General features: G+C 43.9%; 1 protein-coding gene across 12 annotated transcripts in view; it reads right to left on the bottom strand.

Moving 5' to 3' along the window:
• The window catches only part of YAP1 (Yes1 associated transcriptional regulator), a 132,699-nt gene extending 125,467 nt beyond the window's left edge, over positions 1-7,232 (bottom strand). For 4 of the 12 annotated variants that reach the window (XM_010334625.3, XM_039470872.2, XM_039470870.2 and 1 more), the window contains exons 1-2: positions 6,450-7,232; positions 2,958-3,208 (exon numbers count right to left, since the gene is read on the bottom strand). In XM_010334625.3, coding sequence (XP_010332927.2) covers positions 2,958-3,208; positions 6,450-6,770 — 572 coding nt within the window. In that variant the 5' untranslated portion in view covers positions 6,771-7,232. The remainder of the gene's footprint in view (positions 1-2,957; positions 3,209-6,449) is intronic. The other 8 variants (XM_039470873.2, XM_039470871.2, XM_039470876.2 and 5 more) reach the window with 3 other exon arrangements.
• Positions 7,233-16,400: the final 9,168 nt, after the last annotated feature.

Here is a 16,400-nt window from a genome sequence, read left to right as displayed (position 1 = left end):
CGCGCCATTGCACTCCAGCCTGGGTAGCAAGAGCGAAACTCCGTCTCAAAAAAATAAATAAATAAATAAATGAAAATAAATAAAATGTTTCCCTGTGGAAATAAGTATAAAATATGCAACTAATTTTAATCTTACTGTACATCAGGTTGACAACAACACTCTTCTTTAGATATAAAAGTATATAGATTACAAAGATAGTCCTATTTTAAAACATCAAAACTAGGATAAAAATGAAGTTTGACAATAGAAACTTGGCACCAAAAGCTTAGTTTATCATCATCTTTGACTCATGGTTAGGGTATTAATCTCATTTATCTGTTCAGTACACAAAAAGAAGTTATAACAACTGTACAGCCCATAAAATCATGGAAGTAGCTCACTGAAGAAGGTGAAATAATCTTATTTCATAATATTTCTCCAAATTGCATTTTGTTCATAAAGCAGATACTCTTCATAATGCAAAATTTTATAAGCCCACAGCATTCATCTTCCCCATCCAATGTTTATAGGTCTCCTGTAGAATCCCTCACAGATGCCAACTAACCATGATTTTACCTGCATTTATTGAGCAAGATTTACCTGTCCAAGAAAACTCTTCCAGTTCTTAAAAGTTTTATATGAGAAAATTCCTAGGACTAATCTTACTTCCACATGAAAGTTCCCCATAAACGCTGAAACAATCATCATGTCTTATCTCTCCTCCAAACAGTTTTTTCTTTTCCAGGTAAATATCTCTCTATCCTTGCAACCTTTTCTTATATAATGTAATTTAAAATTTACTTATTTTGGCCTGGTTTATCTTCCTTACAGGCCCATAGGTGATAGAGGTGAATGAGGTGACTGGGGGCTGAGGGCATATACCCTTCACTAAACCATCTATTTATCAATACCTTTGTACCACCAAGGAAGAATCACTGGAAACTTTGAAAAATGAATAGTCATTCCTCAGCATCTGTGGACGATTGGTTCCAGGACCTCCTACATGTACTAAAATCCACAGATGCTCTGGCCTTTCATATAAACTAGTATAATATTTGCATATAACCTATACATATTCTCTCCTATACTTTATATCACTTCTAGATTCCATATAATACTTAATACAATGTAAATGCTATGTAAATAGTTGTTACATTATTTAGGAAGTAACAAGGAAAACAGTTGGTACATTATTCAGTACAGATGTAATTTTTGTCTGAAAATGTTCAATCAGAGGTTGGTTGAATCCATGAAAGCTGAACATACAAATACGGAAGCCCAACTGTATCTACAACATTTATTTCAGCTCAAAAAAAGATCATTCATTCAAAATAAGGAAATTGTAGGCAGGTATCACCTACAAGCAATTATTACAAGATACAAAGAGCTAAAAAGAAGAGCATAAACGATGCTTTTTAAACTTATACTTTTAGCCACAGCATCCACCAAAGAAAGAAGGCAAGCAGCTATTAAGCTGTTTAAAAAATCTCCCCGGGTCAGCATGTGACCCAGCAGGGAGAGGTTCAAAAAAGTGCAGCCTTTCTTTTTCTTCCTAACAACCTGGTTTGTTTCCACTCCCTTCCCCTTCAAGACACATCCTTCACAGCTAGCAGCTCTTTCAATCATTTACTTTGGATGTCTGCTTGAGAACAAATGATCTTGCTCATGCAGATGAGTTTGCCAGACTTGTGTGTACTTTCCAGTCTCAGGCCCTTTACTGTTCTGGTTGAAATTTGATCCTTTGAAATGGATACCAGGACACCCAAAAAATGAATTTTAAAAAAAGGAAAAGAAAAAGTTGCAGGAAAGGGGGCAAAAAAACTGTAGGAACTTTTTCATGATCAAACCTTTCCCTCTGCTCTTCTGTAAGTTTGTCAAAAAACTTTCTATCTTACGTTACAAAGTAGCAACCCACCCTGGAAGACAATCACTATAAAACACATATTAGGATTCAAATAACAAAACACCATTAATGATATTATCTGATATAATAAATAAATGTTACATTTGCCTTAGGAGAAGACTATCAAGACAGATCTGAACCAAAACTTATACTGTTTTTCACTTTGTTATCTCAACCTAATTAACCACTACTAAATGAGCATTTTTAAAGACATCAATTTCCATCTATAATAGTTTTAATCAACATTTTGTATATACTTGATCCAAACAAGTCAGAAAAAAGTTGAGGGCTTACCTGTAATTTCAGAATTAGAGGGGAAAAAATTCTGTTTTGGTCTTTTCAACCTAGTGCAATTCTGCCATTTTGTTAAAGACAAAAAGACTGATAAAAAATAAACAATCCAATGGTCGTGTTTCTGTTTTCCCAGAGAGGAGAGTTTCTGTTCTGAAGATCTACTAGCTTGAAAGAAGTTTGCCACTGAGCGACTGCATATAAAACCTAAAAATTTGTATTTCCCGTTACATTTTTGGGGGAAAAATTGGTAAGTTACATCAAGCTTCAGTTGAAGTGCTTATCATTTCACAATTCAAAATACTGTAAAATCAGACTCCCTAAAAAGCCCTATTTATTTTGTATTTTCTACCAATAAAATATTTATTTAAAAAGATACAAGTAGCACCATATATATTCCATAAGGTGCTACTAGTCCTGTAATTCCCAGAACTTGAAAATGTTCATGGTATTGTTTCTGTTTTGCGCTAGGCTAATTAATAGGAGTTTGGCACAAGCTCAGAATGAGAAAAACCAAACTTCGAAAAAAGAAAAGATTATAGAGAGTCTCAGAGCCAAGACTCAATAAAGCTTTCAAAATATTATCCATGCTAACAAACGTATTTAGGTCATACCAAACTAAAAAAAACTATACGGAAGATATAACAGAGCTACAGAGCTTAACATAAATATTAAATAAAACATAAAAACAAATAATAATATTCTATATCTTGACACTGCTTTACTATCTTTTCCAATACATATTTTTCTTAGACAATTGTCTCCCACCATTATTTTCACTTACTTTAAGAAGTATCTTTGACCAGAAGATGTCTTCGCCATCTCCCAACCTGCTGGCAGAGGTACATCATCAGGTATCTCAAAAGAAGACTGTCGAAGATGCTGCGCTGTGGGTGTAGCTGCTGGGCCAGACACTACTCCAGTGGGGGTCAGAGTCCCAGGAGAAACAGCTCCCAACTGCAGAGAAGCTGGAGAGGAATGAGCTCGAACATGCTGTGGAGTCAGGGCTCCTGCAGTGCCTGCATCAGTACTGGCCTATTAGGAATATTAACATGAAAAATTAAAAAAAGAAAAAAACAAAACTTTTTTGAGAGTCCCTTTAAATTTCCCAGTCAGTACTTAATTGCAGCCAAATGTCTAAGAACCAAAGGAAAATTTCAACATTTAATATTTGACACCAGAGAGCACAGGTTCTCAAATGGATACTCTTAATATATAATTTTAATACAAACTTTATAAATATTTGTAATTTTATTGATGAGTAGTCCATCTAATGAATTTCCACCTACTATACACTAGACATGTAAGGGCAACTAGTACTGAAATTAGTAAAACATTCCAAAAATAATAGTGAATTTTAAAACCAATTTTTTTTTTTGAGACGGAGTTTCACTCTTGTTACCCAGGCTGGAGTGCAATGGTGCGATCTCAGCTCACCGCAACCTCCGCCTCCTGGGTTCAGGCAATTCTCCTGCCTCAGCCTCCTGAGTAGCTGGGATTACAGGCACGCGCCACCATGCCCAGCTAATTTTTTGTATTTTTAGTAGAGACGGGGTTTCACCATGTTGACCAGGATGGTCTCGATCTCTTGACCTCGTGATCCACCCGCCTCGGCCTCCCAAAGTGCTGGGATTACAGGCTTGAGCCACCGCGCCCGGCTAAAACCTAATTTTTAAAAGGTCAATGCAATATGGGTGCTTTTCCAAGTTCTAAAATATTGTAAGTATAAACACAACACAAATATTATGCATGTTTTACTAAGTTTTAAGTAATTTTTTTTTCTAGGTCAAGCCCAAGAAAAAACAAACCCTTGTCATTTCTTCCCCATCCTAAAATGCCATCAATAAAGAAATCATAACAAATTACACAATTTTTAATGAAATTGACAAATCTGAACTGCCCAAATGTTCTTAAAAGCCATCTACAATGAACAGGATGAAAAAAAACTGTATCGTTGTATGTAGAAGATAAAGATGTTATGAGTCCAATTATAACTTAAGAACTCACACACATCCACAACTATATACAAGCAGAAAAAATTCTGCACTCAGACCCCAAAGATCGGAGTTCCAGTCCAAGTTGGCTAGTGTGACACTGAACAAATACCTTAACTTCCATATGCCTGTTTTCTCGCTTGTAAAATAGTTTTCATGCCGGAAAAACGGAAGTATATAAAAGAACTTAGTCACCAATTTGTGAACAATAGTATTTACAACCTACTAGATTTCTACTATTCCTAATATTGCATAGTTTATTTAAATTTTTAAAATTAGAATTAGAGTTTGATTATCAAAAAGTTAATTTCCTAGATTCACAAAGGTAAGGAAATTGGAAGGACTTAATAGAGTCATATCCATGCCTTAAAGTGATGTACCTTTGTTTCCCATCAGAATAAGTGTAATTTAGGAAATCATTAGCAGAAATAAAAGTCGAATTTACAGATGTACAACACTTAGTTAAAAACTTATTAAAAATAAATAAAACTATAATACTCTGAATTTTAGAACTGCTGGATAGAAATTCATGTAAAAATTACTAAAAGAAAAAGTACTTTCCAGTTATGATTCTTTGTAGCTGATAGATGCCACAAAATGGGGGATCCAATCTATGTGTATTATACTTTGAAAACACACTGTGTAGTCTGTAGGGTGCATGCCAACATACATTTACCCATAATGAGTCCATAAACCCACTTTCAGGGGTATGAGAAAAAAGCACACCTGAGTCTACTTCTGACAAATTGAAGTGTTTAGGCAAGCAGCTAAATTGTTTTTCCTTCCTCCTCCTTAACCCGGGTTTTTGTCATCAGGTTAAGTGAGCTTTTCTGAGATCCAAAACCCCTTGGTCTCCGACAGGAGAATATACAACAGGCCTGCAAATAGGAGAGGGAATGGAGTGGGGGCGGGAACTCTTCTTTCCACTCAAGTTACAGCCGGAGTCGGCTAACTACATTGCAGTATTTGGAAAACCTATTAACTTTTGGGCAAAGTTCCTATGCTCAAGTTTAGCCTGAAGCAAGTTCTTTAAAAAAAAAAAAAAAAAAAAAAGGAAAGAAAAAGAACCCTAAACAAATCCACTGGGACCTATCGGAATGTTAACACTTTCATTATAAATAGTTTTCACTTCTATGCTGAATCAAGTTGGCAAAATAATCGAACGCTGTGTATGAGGAAAAGCAGCCATGTTCATATCCGCAATAAGAATTATAAAGCAATGGCGATTCCAGAATTAGTCATCGCTTCCCCAACATTAACTTTTAATCACAGTTGAACTAGGCAGGACTTGGCCTATGGGTCAACCGCAGTGTATTATCAAAGGCTTGCGTTAAAACGTCGGTACAGTAAAGCGCAACTCAGTTCCTGCGCAACGTACAGATGTGGCTAATTTAAAAGCGTTTCAGCCGACTGTAAATAATAGTCTACAATTGGGAAACCAACACGCAAGCTACTAAGTTTGATAAGAGCGAGCCGGCCCAAGTTCCAAGACACAAGGGAAGCGCAAGGGTGAAAGAACTCCATAAACAACTTCCAGGAAAGTCTGGGCAGGGGAAGCCCGAGACCTGCGTTCTGAAAGCGCTTGAGCCGCGAGGAAAATAAATGCTTACGAGAGGGGGAGGGGAAACGGGACGGGGGAAAAGAGCGAGCAAAAAACTAAATGGACCGGTTCAACCCCCACCCCTAATCAACACTGGAAAACAAGAGAACAATTATTTGACTCCCCAGGAGACTGAAGTGGACCGAGAGGCCCCAAAGGAAAGGGGCCCAGGGCTCAACTTCAGAAACTCGGCCGCCGCTGGCAACTCACCCACACACAAATGCCAGAGGCCCCCCTCCCCCTTTCCCCGCCCGGCCCCGGCGGGAGCGAAGTTGCGGAGCGCGCGGAGGCGCGCGCATTGTGCAAGCCCACCGCGGCCCAGGCCCGGCTCTCCCCACCCCCTTCCTTCCTCCCCACACACCCGCCCCACTCCCGCCAACCTCCCGGGAACCCCGGGAAGAAAGAAAGGAAGAAGGAGGGAAAGCACGCCCCCCGGGGCTGCAACCGCAGAGAAAAACTCAGAAGGGAAAAACAAATCTCAGCCCTGGACTCTGGGAGGAGTAGGGAGCCGGTCACCGCGGCCGAGCGGACGCCTCCAGGTCCTCCGCTTCGCCGCGAGACCCCCACCCCAGGCCTCCCGCAACCCCCCTCCCCTGGCCAGAGCTGGCGGCCGCGACTCCCGAGCGCCCCCCGGCCTGGGGCCCGCCCGACGGGGAGGCCGGGAGAGGGGCGGCGAGGTTACCTGTCGGGAGTGGGATTTGGGCTCCGGCGGCTTGAAGAAGGAGTCGGGCAGCTTCCGGAGCCGCATGGGCACGGTCTGGGGCACGTTGGCCGTCTTGGGGTTCATGACGGCGTTGAAGAGCGCCTCCAGGTCTGTCTCTGAGTCCCCGCGGACGTGCACGATCTGATGCCCGGCGGGGGGTGCCTGTGGCGCCGCCTGGGTCGCCGCGGGTGCCGGCTGCCCGGGTGCGGACGGCGGGCCCTGCCCTTGAGGAGGCTGCGCGGGCTGCTGCCCTTGGCCCTGGGGGGCCGCTTGAGGCGGCGGCTGCTGCCCGGGATCCATGGTTTCTGCCTCCCCCGACGCGCACCCCCTGACCAGGCGAGCGAGGGCTCCGCCCGGACGTCCCGGCTCCACGGGCCGAGGTGGAGAAACGGCGAGGGCTGCGGGCTGGACGGCGGGAGCGGCGCTCTCCTCGCTCTCAGGGCCGGGGGGCTGCGCGGCGGCCCCGCATCCCCCGCCCCGGCGCCTCCGCCCCCGCCCTGCGCCCCGGCTCCACTGGTCTGGCGGCTGCGCCTCGGGAGGGGCTGCGAGGGACTCGGACCTGCGGCGCCTGAGAACTTTTTCCCTGCAACTCCCTAGACGGAGGCCGGACGGCTGGTTGCCTTTCCTCTCCTCCCCCTTTCTCTTTTATTTCCTTTTCTTGTTCCTTCCTTCCTCCCTTTCTTTTCCCTGGCGGCGGCTGCGCCCGACTGAGACAGAAACCCGCCTCAGACGCCAAAACTAAAGTTGGGAGAAGCGCCCGCCCGCGCCGCCGCGGCCCCGCCTCCCGGCTCTTCCTTCCTCTGCGCGCCCGCCCGCACCGCGGCCCAGGCGGCCGCGCAGGGAAACTTTTCGCTGCAAGTTGCTACATTCCTGCACACTCCCGGCCCGCGGCGCCGCTCCCGGCCGCACGTGACCCGCTCACCCGGGCCCGGTCCGCCCTCCGCCCGCGCTCTGCCGGGCAGGGGCTCGGAGCGTACCCTGTGTTCCGCCTCGCGAACCACAAACGCCGAGTCCAATCTGGGTCCGAATTGTAGTCTCTGCGGAGACGGCGGCCACCCTTGGCCGCAGGAAGTCCTTCCGCCCCGCTCGGCCCCTTCCCCGCCCGAGCTCGGGAAAGGCGCTTCCAGTTCGCCTGGACCCGCGAAAGGGCCAAGGCCGAAAGAAGTTGTGCGAACCCACCTCCTCCACGCGTTACCCCGGCTCCACCGAGCGGAGCGCCAGTGCGGGCTTCAAGCCGAGAGTATAGCTTGGAGTTAAAATAGATACTGTGAGCCGGCGCTCACGTTAATAAAGGTCCTTTTTTTCAGCATTAACTTTATTTTGTAATTATGTTTCATTTATCTCTTGCTATGCAAAAACTCACTTGAAAGGGATAAATGGTTACTGAAATTGAAGCTTTGAGACTGGGTCTGTGACTAAGTGTAACTTATTAAAAGAAACAAAAACACTGGGTTTTCTAAATACTGAAATCATATCAACTTTTTTAGTACTCGAATTTGCAGCATAGTCACTGGAAGCCTCAACCCAAAAAATCTGCTTCTTCAGGTACAAGCATTCATTCCTGTTTACCTGTCTTTCATCCGCTGGGAGCTGGGTCCTGCCCCTGCTATCCCTGTGCCTAGCCCAACGGTGGACTCTGTGAATGTGGACTGAGTAAGAAATGAATGGACAAGGAGGTCACCGCAGGCACCTGATGTGCAAGGAGCTCATTGGAAACCACTCAAAAACAATGGAAATGTGTCTTTTAAGTCATACTCGAGTTTTTTTTCAAAGCAGCTTTATTGGCTGGTCCGAGTGCAGTGGTGTTTACAACTCATTGATCACAACCAGTTACAGATTTCTTTGTTCCTTCTCCATTCCCACTACTTCACTTGACTAGCCTTAAGAAAAAGATTTAAAAAGTCTCTCACACAGAAGAAATAAAATAAAGCATCTTTATTGAGATGTAATTCATATACCATACGATGTTAAGTAATATTTGTACATATTTGTATATTTACACAATTGATTTTTTTTTTTAGTATACTCATAGGATTGCGCAACATCAGTCTAAATGTAAATGCACTAGCCCATTCTAAGGAAATGTGACTTTCTTGTTTTAATGATTTGTCTACAATGCTAGTGAAAGAGGTATAAATAGGATTATGCAAGGAAAAAGTCCGTGAGCAAAAACATTATCTCTTCCTCCAGCCAGAACATGCCCAGCAGAATTCTGAAGGATCGTATCACCTGGTGTGGTTGGGCTGGGCCAGGGTAGCAGGTTTCAGACACTCAAAATTCTGACAGAAGATTCCAATCAACTACTCTGAACTCCCAGTTTCCTGTCTGGAAAAAAGGGATCAGTGTAAATGACATCGATGACTGCTTCTTGGATTTGTTCCCACCTCTAAATGTCAAGTGCATTTAACGACAAATCTCTAGGTTCTGGAGTTACAGAGTTTTGAGTTCAGGTCCCAGTTCTGCCATTTACTAGCTGTGAGATTTTGGACAAGTTACTTAATTTCTGTTCTTTAATATTAGCATCAGGGGTAATAACACCTACCTCATAGTTGTTAAGGCACTGAACGAGTCAATGGATGTAAAGTACTTCGCCCAGTTTGAGACGTGCAGTGAGTTCCGCATCAGAGTCAGTTGTCATTGTCCCATATTCACAGATTACTTCACAGATAGTGACATAGCCTCTCCTTGCAGCAGCTCTCTCTTTCTAAGCACAGCCCTAGGGACCCTTTTGGCAGTCCCTTCCTCTCATATCCAATAATCAGTCCACACAAAGAAAACCTTTAGGCAGAAACTATGCATTAAAAACTTTACATGAAAGAAATCTTTAGGAACCAAAGTGGGCTGGACGTGTTGGTTCATGCCTGTAGTCCCAGCACTTTGGGAGGCCAAGGCAAGCAGATCACTTGAGGTCAGGAGTTTGAGACCAGTCTGGCCAACATGGTGAAACTTTGTCTCTATAAAAAAACACAAAAATTAGCCAGGTGTGCTGGCATGTGCCTGGAGTCCCAGCTACTCAGGCGGCTGAGGCATGAGAATCACTTGAACCCAGGAGGTGGAGGTTGCAGAGAAGATTAGCATGGCCCCAAAAAGAAAAGGAAAAATAATAATAATAATAATAAATAAACTTCTCACTATTATCTTATGGTCTCAATCCTATTCTCTCTTGCTCTTGTTGCCCAGGCTGGAGTGCAATGGCGTGATCTCAGCTGACTGCAACCTCCACCTCCCAGGTTCAAGCAACCTTCTGCTTCAGCCTCCCAAGTCGCTGGGATTTCAAGCATGCACCACCATGTCTGGCTAATTTTTTTTTTTTTTTTTTTTTTGAGACGGAGTTTCGCTCTTGTTACCCAGGCTGGAGTGCAATGGCACGATCTCGGCTCACCGCAGCCTCCGCCTCCTGGGTTCAGGCAATTCTCCTGTCTCAGCCTCCTGAGTAGCTGGGATTACAGGCACGCACCACCATGCCCAGCTAATTTTTTATATTTTTAGTAGAGACGGGGTTTCACCTTGTTGACCAAGATGGTCTCGATCTCTTGACCTTGTGATCCACCCACCTCGGCCTCCCAAAGTGCTGGGATTACAGGCTTGAGCCACCGCGCCCGGCTCAATTTTTTGTATTTTTAGTAGAGATGGGGTTTCTTCACGTTGGTCAGGATGATCTCGAATTGCCAACCTGAGGTGACCCGTCCACCTCGGCCTCCCAAAGTGCTGGGATTACAGGCATGAGCCACCACGCCTGGCCCACAAGGAGGCATTCTTTGTAGAACTTACACTGTTTGTAATGCATTATAAATTCATAGTTTAAATAAATTCTTTTTTTTTGTTTGTTTGAGACGGAGTCTTGCTCTGTTGCCAGGCTGGAGTGCAGTGGGGCAACTCGGCTCACTGCAACTTCCACCTTCTGGGTTCAAGAGACTCTCCTGTCTCAGCCTCCCAAGTAGCTTGGACTGCAGGCACTCACCACCACACCTAGCTAATTTTTGAATTTTTAGTAGAGACACGGTGTCACCATGTTGGCCTGGATGGTCTTGATCTCTTGACCTTGTGATTTGCCCACCTCAGCCTCCCAAAGTGCTGGGATTACAGGCATGAGCCACAGCACCCACCCAGTTTAAGTAAATTCTATAATTGTATGGTAAATATCACAATTATTTTGCTTCGTGATTATCCCATGTTAAAAGTATGAATTTGTTAAGTGTAAACATTTGAAACACCACATTTTAGAACCTCCTGGCATTCTGGCATGCCTAAATACACTGGGAACTTGAAAGAAGAAGCGGTCAGCTCTCTCCCAGACTCCAAGAAGCCTGGCTAACACCTTGGTTTCTGGGGCAAGCTGAAGGGAATCTCACGGGTGAATGGATTAGTGTCCTTCCACATTTATAGTCTCTAACCAAACCATGTTTCCTTGCATCTGAAATGGGCCTTTTCTTGTATAATATAGGTATTCTAAACTTAATCACACAACTCATCACATTTATTCATTATTCCCCTGTCCCTCAGAAAATGACATCTTCTCCAGTTGCTCAGAGACATGGAGGCTACCATATACAAAAGCCTCAAAACTCTTTCCCTGACCTACATAAACATATCTACAACCTCACAAGCTCTTCCCTTCACAGGTATATTTTTGGAAAGCGCAATCCACATGCCTGTTTACTTCTTTTCTTTTTGTTCATTTACCTTTGACTCAACGCATCTAAACGTGAACTCTTGGCCAGGTGCGGTGGCTCACACCTATAATCCCAACACTTTGGGAGCCCGAGGCAGAGGGATCACTTGAGGTAAGAAGTTCGAGACCGGCTTGGCAGTGAAACCCTGTCTCTACTCAAAATACAAAAATTAGCCGGGCGTAGTGGTACATGCCTGTAGGCTCAGCTACTCAGGAGGCTGAGGCACTGAGAATTGCTTGAACCCAGGAGGTGGAGGTTGCAGTGAGCTGAGCTCATACCACTGCACTCCAGCCTGGGTGAAAGATTGAGACTCTGTCTCAAGAAATAAATAAATAGGCCGGGCGCGGTGGCTCAAGCCTTTAATCCCAGCACTTTGGGAGGCCGAGGCGGGTGGATCACAAGGTCAAGAGATCGAGACCATCCTGGTCAACATGATGAAACCCCGTCTCTACTAAAGATACAAAAAATTAGCTGGGCATGGTGACACGTGCCTGTAATCCCAGCTACTCAGGAGGCTGAGGCAGGAGAATTGCCTGAACCCGGGAGGCGGAGGTTGCGGTGAGCCGAGATCGCGCCATTGCACTCCAGCCTGGGTAACAAGAGTGAAACTCTGTCTCAAAAAATAAATAAATAAATAAATAAATAAACAATTAATTAATTAATTAAAGGTGAACTCTTTACCTCTGCCTTCCTCCATCACCAGCCATGAACACATCCTTGCAAGCCACATCCTTCTGATTCACCAGCTCACTAGAGGCATCGTGGTCCACATGCTTGTTCAAACCAGAAAACTGGGTGTCCCCTTAATCACCTCCTTTTCACCATTGCTTACAACTTACTTATGACTCATTTGTGTTGATTTTCTTTCAGATCTCTGCAAGTCTGCCTCCCAACCACATGCCCTTCACATGCCTATTTTCTTGTCTATAATATTTCACTTCTTTTTTTTTTTTTTGTTAGAGCCACCAAAATCATATTCCTGCTTCTAGTTTTACCTGGCTCCACCAGACTTCTATTCTGATGTCAGAGTGAGTTTTCCAACACGTAAGTCTGACCGAGGAGGTGTGATACCATTCAGGACAAATTCAGCCCCCTTAGAATGGCAGATGAGCCCTTTAACCATTCTGGTCCTTGCTGCTCTCCTCAACCTATCTTTTGCCACTCCTCATCCATGTCAGTTTTGTTTTCCAGACAAATTGAACCACTTGTGATTTCTGGAGTGAGCCATTTTTCTTCTCATCCTTTTGCCACTGCAAATGTTTTCACTGCTGCTTGGAACCCACTTGCCCCTCTTTCACATGGTTTCTCCTGACACTCAACCTTCGAGATTTAACCTCTAACAGACAGCCCTTCATGCTTCTCCCCTGCTCCAGGCTGGAGTGTAATATGCGATCTCTGCTCACTGCAACCTCTGCCTCCTGGGTTCAAGCAATTCCCCTGCCGCAGCCTCCCAAGTGGCTGGGCTTACAGTTGCCCACCACCACACCCAGGTAATTTTTTGTATTTTTAGTAGAGACAAGGTTTCACCATGTTGGCCAGGCTGGTCTCGAACTTCTGACCTCAGGTGATCCGCCCGCTTTGACCTCCCAAAGTGCTGAGATTACAGGCTAAGCCACTAAGCCCAGCCGGAAACATTTGTAAAAGCACTTATGGAATGCTGAGTAGGTGCTAGGCATTGGCAGTAATTCATGTAAAAATTCCTATTTTATGGGATAATAATAAGCACTAAATAAGTGTGAATGAGTTTTTATTATTGTTTCACATAGATTAAGGAGACAGATTTAGTTAACTTGATATAATTACATGAAGGAACAACTTGCTGAAGAAATTTCTGCTTGATAGGAGATTATTCAACTCAGAGACATTATTTTAGAATTCTCCACTTTTACATTTAGAAGATATTTTATGTCGTCAGGTGTGGTGGCTCATGCCTATAATCTCAGCACTTTGGGAGGCTAAGAAGTGTAGATAACTTGAGGTCAGGAGTTCAAAATCAGCCTGGCCAACATGGTGAATCGCTATCTCTACTGAAAAAATACAAAAATTAGCCAGGCGTGGTGGCACACACCTGCAATCCTGGCTACTCAGGAGGCTGAGGCACAAGAATTGCTGGAAACTGGGAGGCTGAGGTTGCAGTAAGCCAATACTGCACCACTGCACTCCAGCCTGAGTGACATAGCAAGACTCTATCTCAAACAAATGAACAAAAAAACCCAGAATATAACAATAATAATACTTCTTTTTAAAAAATGTATAAAATGCCAACATTTTACTCATTTAAATTGGCTTCTCTGACACTGGTTTGTATATTGAGCTAATTTGTTCAATACTTTTTGTTTGTTTGTTTGGTATGTTGGAGATGTCAGGCCTATTCCAGAAAAGCCCACTCCCTTCAAATGTATATGTTATTTTCATATTATTCCAACTATAGATGCATTTTGGTTAATCGGCTTTTTTTAAAAAACATATAAACTCATATGTGCTGCAATAAAAAAATTAATTTTCAATTAGATTTATTTTTTTTTCCAAAAACTAGCTCTTGTTGCCCAGGCTGGAGTACAATGGCATGATCTTGGCTCACCGCAGCCTCCACCTCCCAGGTTCAAGTGATTCTCCTGCTTCAGGTTCCCAGGTAGCTGGGATTACAGGCATGTGCTACCACACCTGGCTAATTTTGTATTTTTAGTAGACACAGGGTTTCTCCATGTTGGTCAGGCTGGTCTCGAACTCAAGACCTTAGGTGATCTGCTTGCCTTGGCCTCCCAAATGGCTGGGATTACAAGCATGATCCACCGTGCTGCCCAACATATCATAGTATTATCTATCAGTGGTTCTCACAGTGTGGTCCCTAAACCAGCAGCAGCATCACTAACGTTTTAGAAATGTAGAATCTCTGGCCATAACCTAGACCAACAAAATCAGGAACTCTGGAGGTGCACACAGCAATCTGGGTTTTAACCAGCCCTGTAGGTGATTCTGGTGCATGCTGATGTTTGCGTTCCACTGCTCTATATTATCTTCTACATTCTGTTTTTGTTCTTTTAAAATTCAATATCATCCTTTGTAAACATTATACATCAAAGTAAATGCCTTCATTTTATAGACAAATCTTTAATCTCGTTTCCCCTACAAATATCTGTATCTAGCATATAATATGCGTTTAACTGATAATTGAAAATATCTATTTAATTCATAATATATTCAAGTTGTAAAGGATCTTAGAAACTGGTATCTTGAATATTACCTGAAAGCTGACAATTAATCCTATTTTAAAACATCTCCTAAGCAGTGATTTCAATTTGTTTGTAATTTTTTTTTTTTTTTTTTTTGAGACAGAGTTTTGCTCTTGTTACCCAGGCTGGAGTGCAATGGCGCGATCTCGGCTCACCGCAACCTCTGCCTCCTGGGTTCAGGCAATCCTCCTGCCTCAGCCTCCTGAGTAGCTGGGATTACAGGCACGTGCCACCATGCCCAGCTATTTTTTTGTATTTTTAGTAGAGACGGGGTTTCACCATGTTGACCAGGATGGTCTCGATCTCTCAACCTCGTGATCCACCCGCCTCGGCCTCCCAAAGTGCTAGGATTACAGGCTTGAGCCACCGCGCCCGGCTGTTTGTAATTTTATTTTTATTTTTCACTTTTCTTTGAGATGGAGTCTCTGTCACCCAGCCTGGAGTGCAGTGGCGCAATCTTGGCTCACTGCAACCTGCACCTACTGGGTTCAAGCGATTCTTCTGCCTCAGCCTCTTGAGTAGCTGGTATTACAGGTGCCTGCCACCAAACATGGCTAATTTTTCTACTTTTGTAGAAATGAGGTTTCACCATGTTGGCCAGGCTGGTCTTGAACTCCTGACCTCAAGTGATCCACCCACCTTGGCCTCCCAAAGTGCTGGGATTATAGGCGGGAGCCACCGCACCCAGCCATGTTTGTAGTTTTAACATTCTGTGACTGCTGTTTTGTCGCACACGTATTTTCAACACTATGTAGCACAAATATGTTTTAAAAACCATTAAGTAGGCCAGGCACAGTGGCTCAAGCCTGTAATCTCAACACTTTGGGAGGCTGGGGCCAGTGGATCCCTTGAGCTCAGGGGTTTGAGACCAGCCAGGGCAACATGGCAAAATCTCATCTCTACAAAAAATATAAAAATTGTCCAAGGCCAGGTGAAGTGGCTCATGCCTGTAATCTCAGCACTTTGGGAGGCTAAGGTAGGTAGATCACGAGGTCAGGTATTCGAGACAAGTCTAGCCAACAGAGTGAAACCCTGTCTCTACTAAAAACACAAAAAATTATTCAGATGTGGTGGTGTGTGCCTGTAATGCCAGCTACTCGGAAGGTTGAGGCAGGAGAATTGTTTGAACCTGGAGACAGAGATTGCAGTGAGCCGAGATCGTGCCATTGCACTCCAGCCCAGGCGACAGTGGGAGACTCACTCTCTCTCAAAAAAAGAAAACACTGAATTTCTTTTTTTTTTTTTCTTTTCTTTTTTTTTTTTTTTTTTTTTTTTTTTTTTTTTTTTTTTTTTTTTTTGTGAGACGGAGTTTCGCTCTTGTTACCCAGGCTGGAGTGCAATGGCGCGATCTCGGCTCACCGCAACCTCCGCCTCCTGGGTTCAGGCAATTCTCCTGCCTCAGCCTCCTGAGTAGCTGGGATTACAGGCATGCACCACCATGCCCAGCTAATTTTTTGTATTTTTAATAGAGATGGGGTTTCACTATGTTGACCAGGATGGTCTCGATCTCTTGACCTTGTGATTCGCCTGCCTCGGCCTCCCTGAATTTCTTTTAAGAATTTAATATACCAGGCCGGGCGCGGTGGCTCAAGCCTGTAATCCCAGCACTTTGGGAGGCCGAGGCGGGTGGATCACGAGGTCAAGAGATCAAGACCATCCTGGTCAACATGGTGAAACTCCATCTCTACTAAAAATACAAAAAAATTAGCTGGGCATGGTGGTGAGTGCCTGTAATCCCAGCTACTCAGGAGGCTGAGGCAGGAGAATTGCCTGAACTCAGGAGGCGGAGGTTGCAGTGAGCTGAGATCGTGCCATTGCGCCAGCCTGGGTAACAAGAGCAAAACTACATCTCAAAAAAAAAAAAAAAAATTTAATATATCAACTCTCGACTCTCTAGAAGTACCTTCTAATACTCACTTATTTCCTCTTTAACCTAAGTTCCTAGTGTTTTGTCTAATAAGTGGAGAACAGCTGGATACCATTTCTGTCTAATAACCCTTCATATACTTGAATGTAGTCTTTAT

Source organism: Saimiri boliviensis, chromosome 6 (genome assembly GCF_048565385.1).
Source record: "Saimiri boliviensis isolate mSaiBol1 chromosome 6, mSaiBol1.pri, whole genome shotgun sequence".
Classification (NCBI taxonomy): domain Eukaryota; kingdom Metazoa; phylum Chordata; class Mammalia; order Primates; family Cebidae; genus Saimiri; species Saimiri boliviensis.
This window is presented reverse-complemented; position numbering and strand designations above follow the sequence as displayed.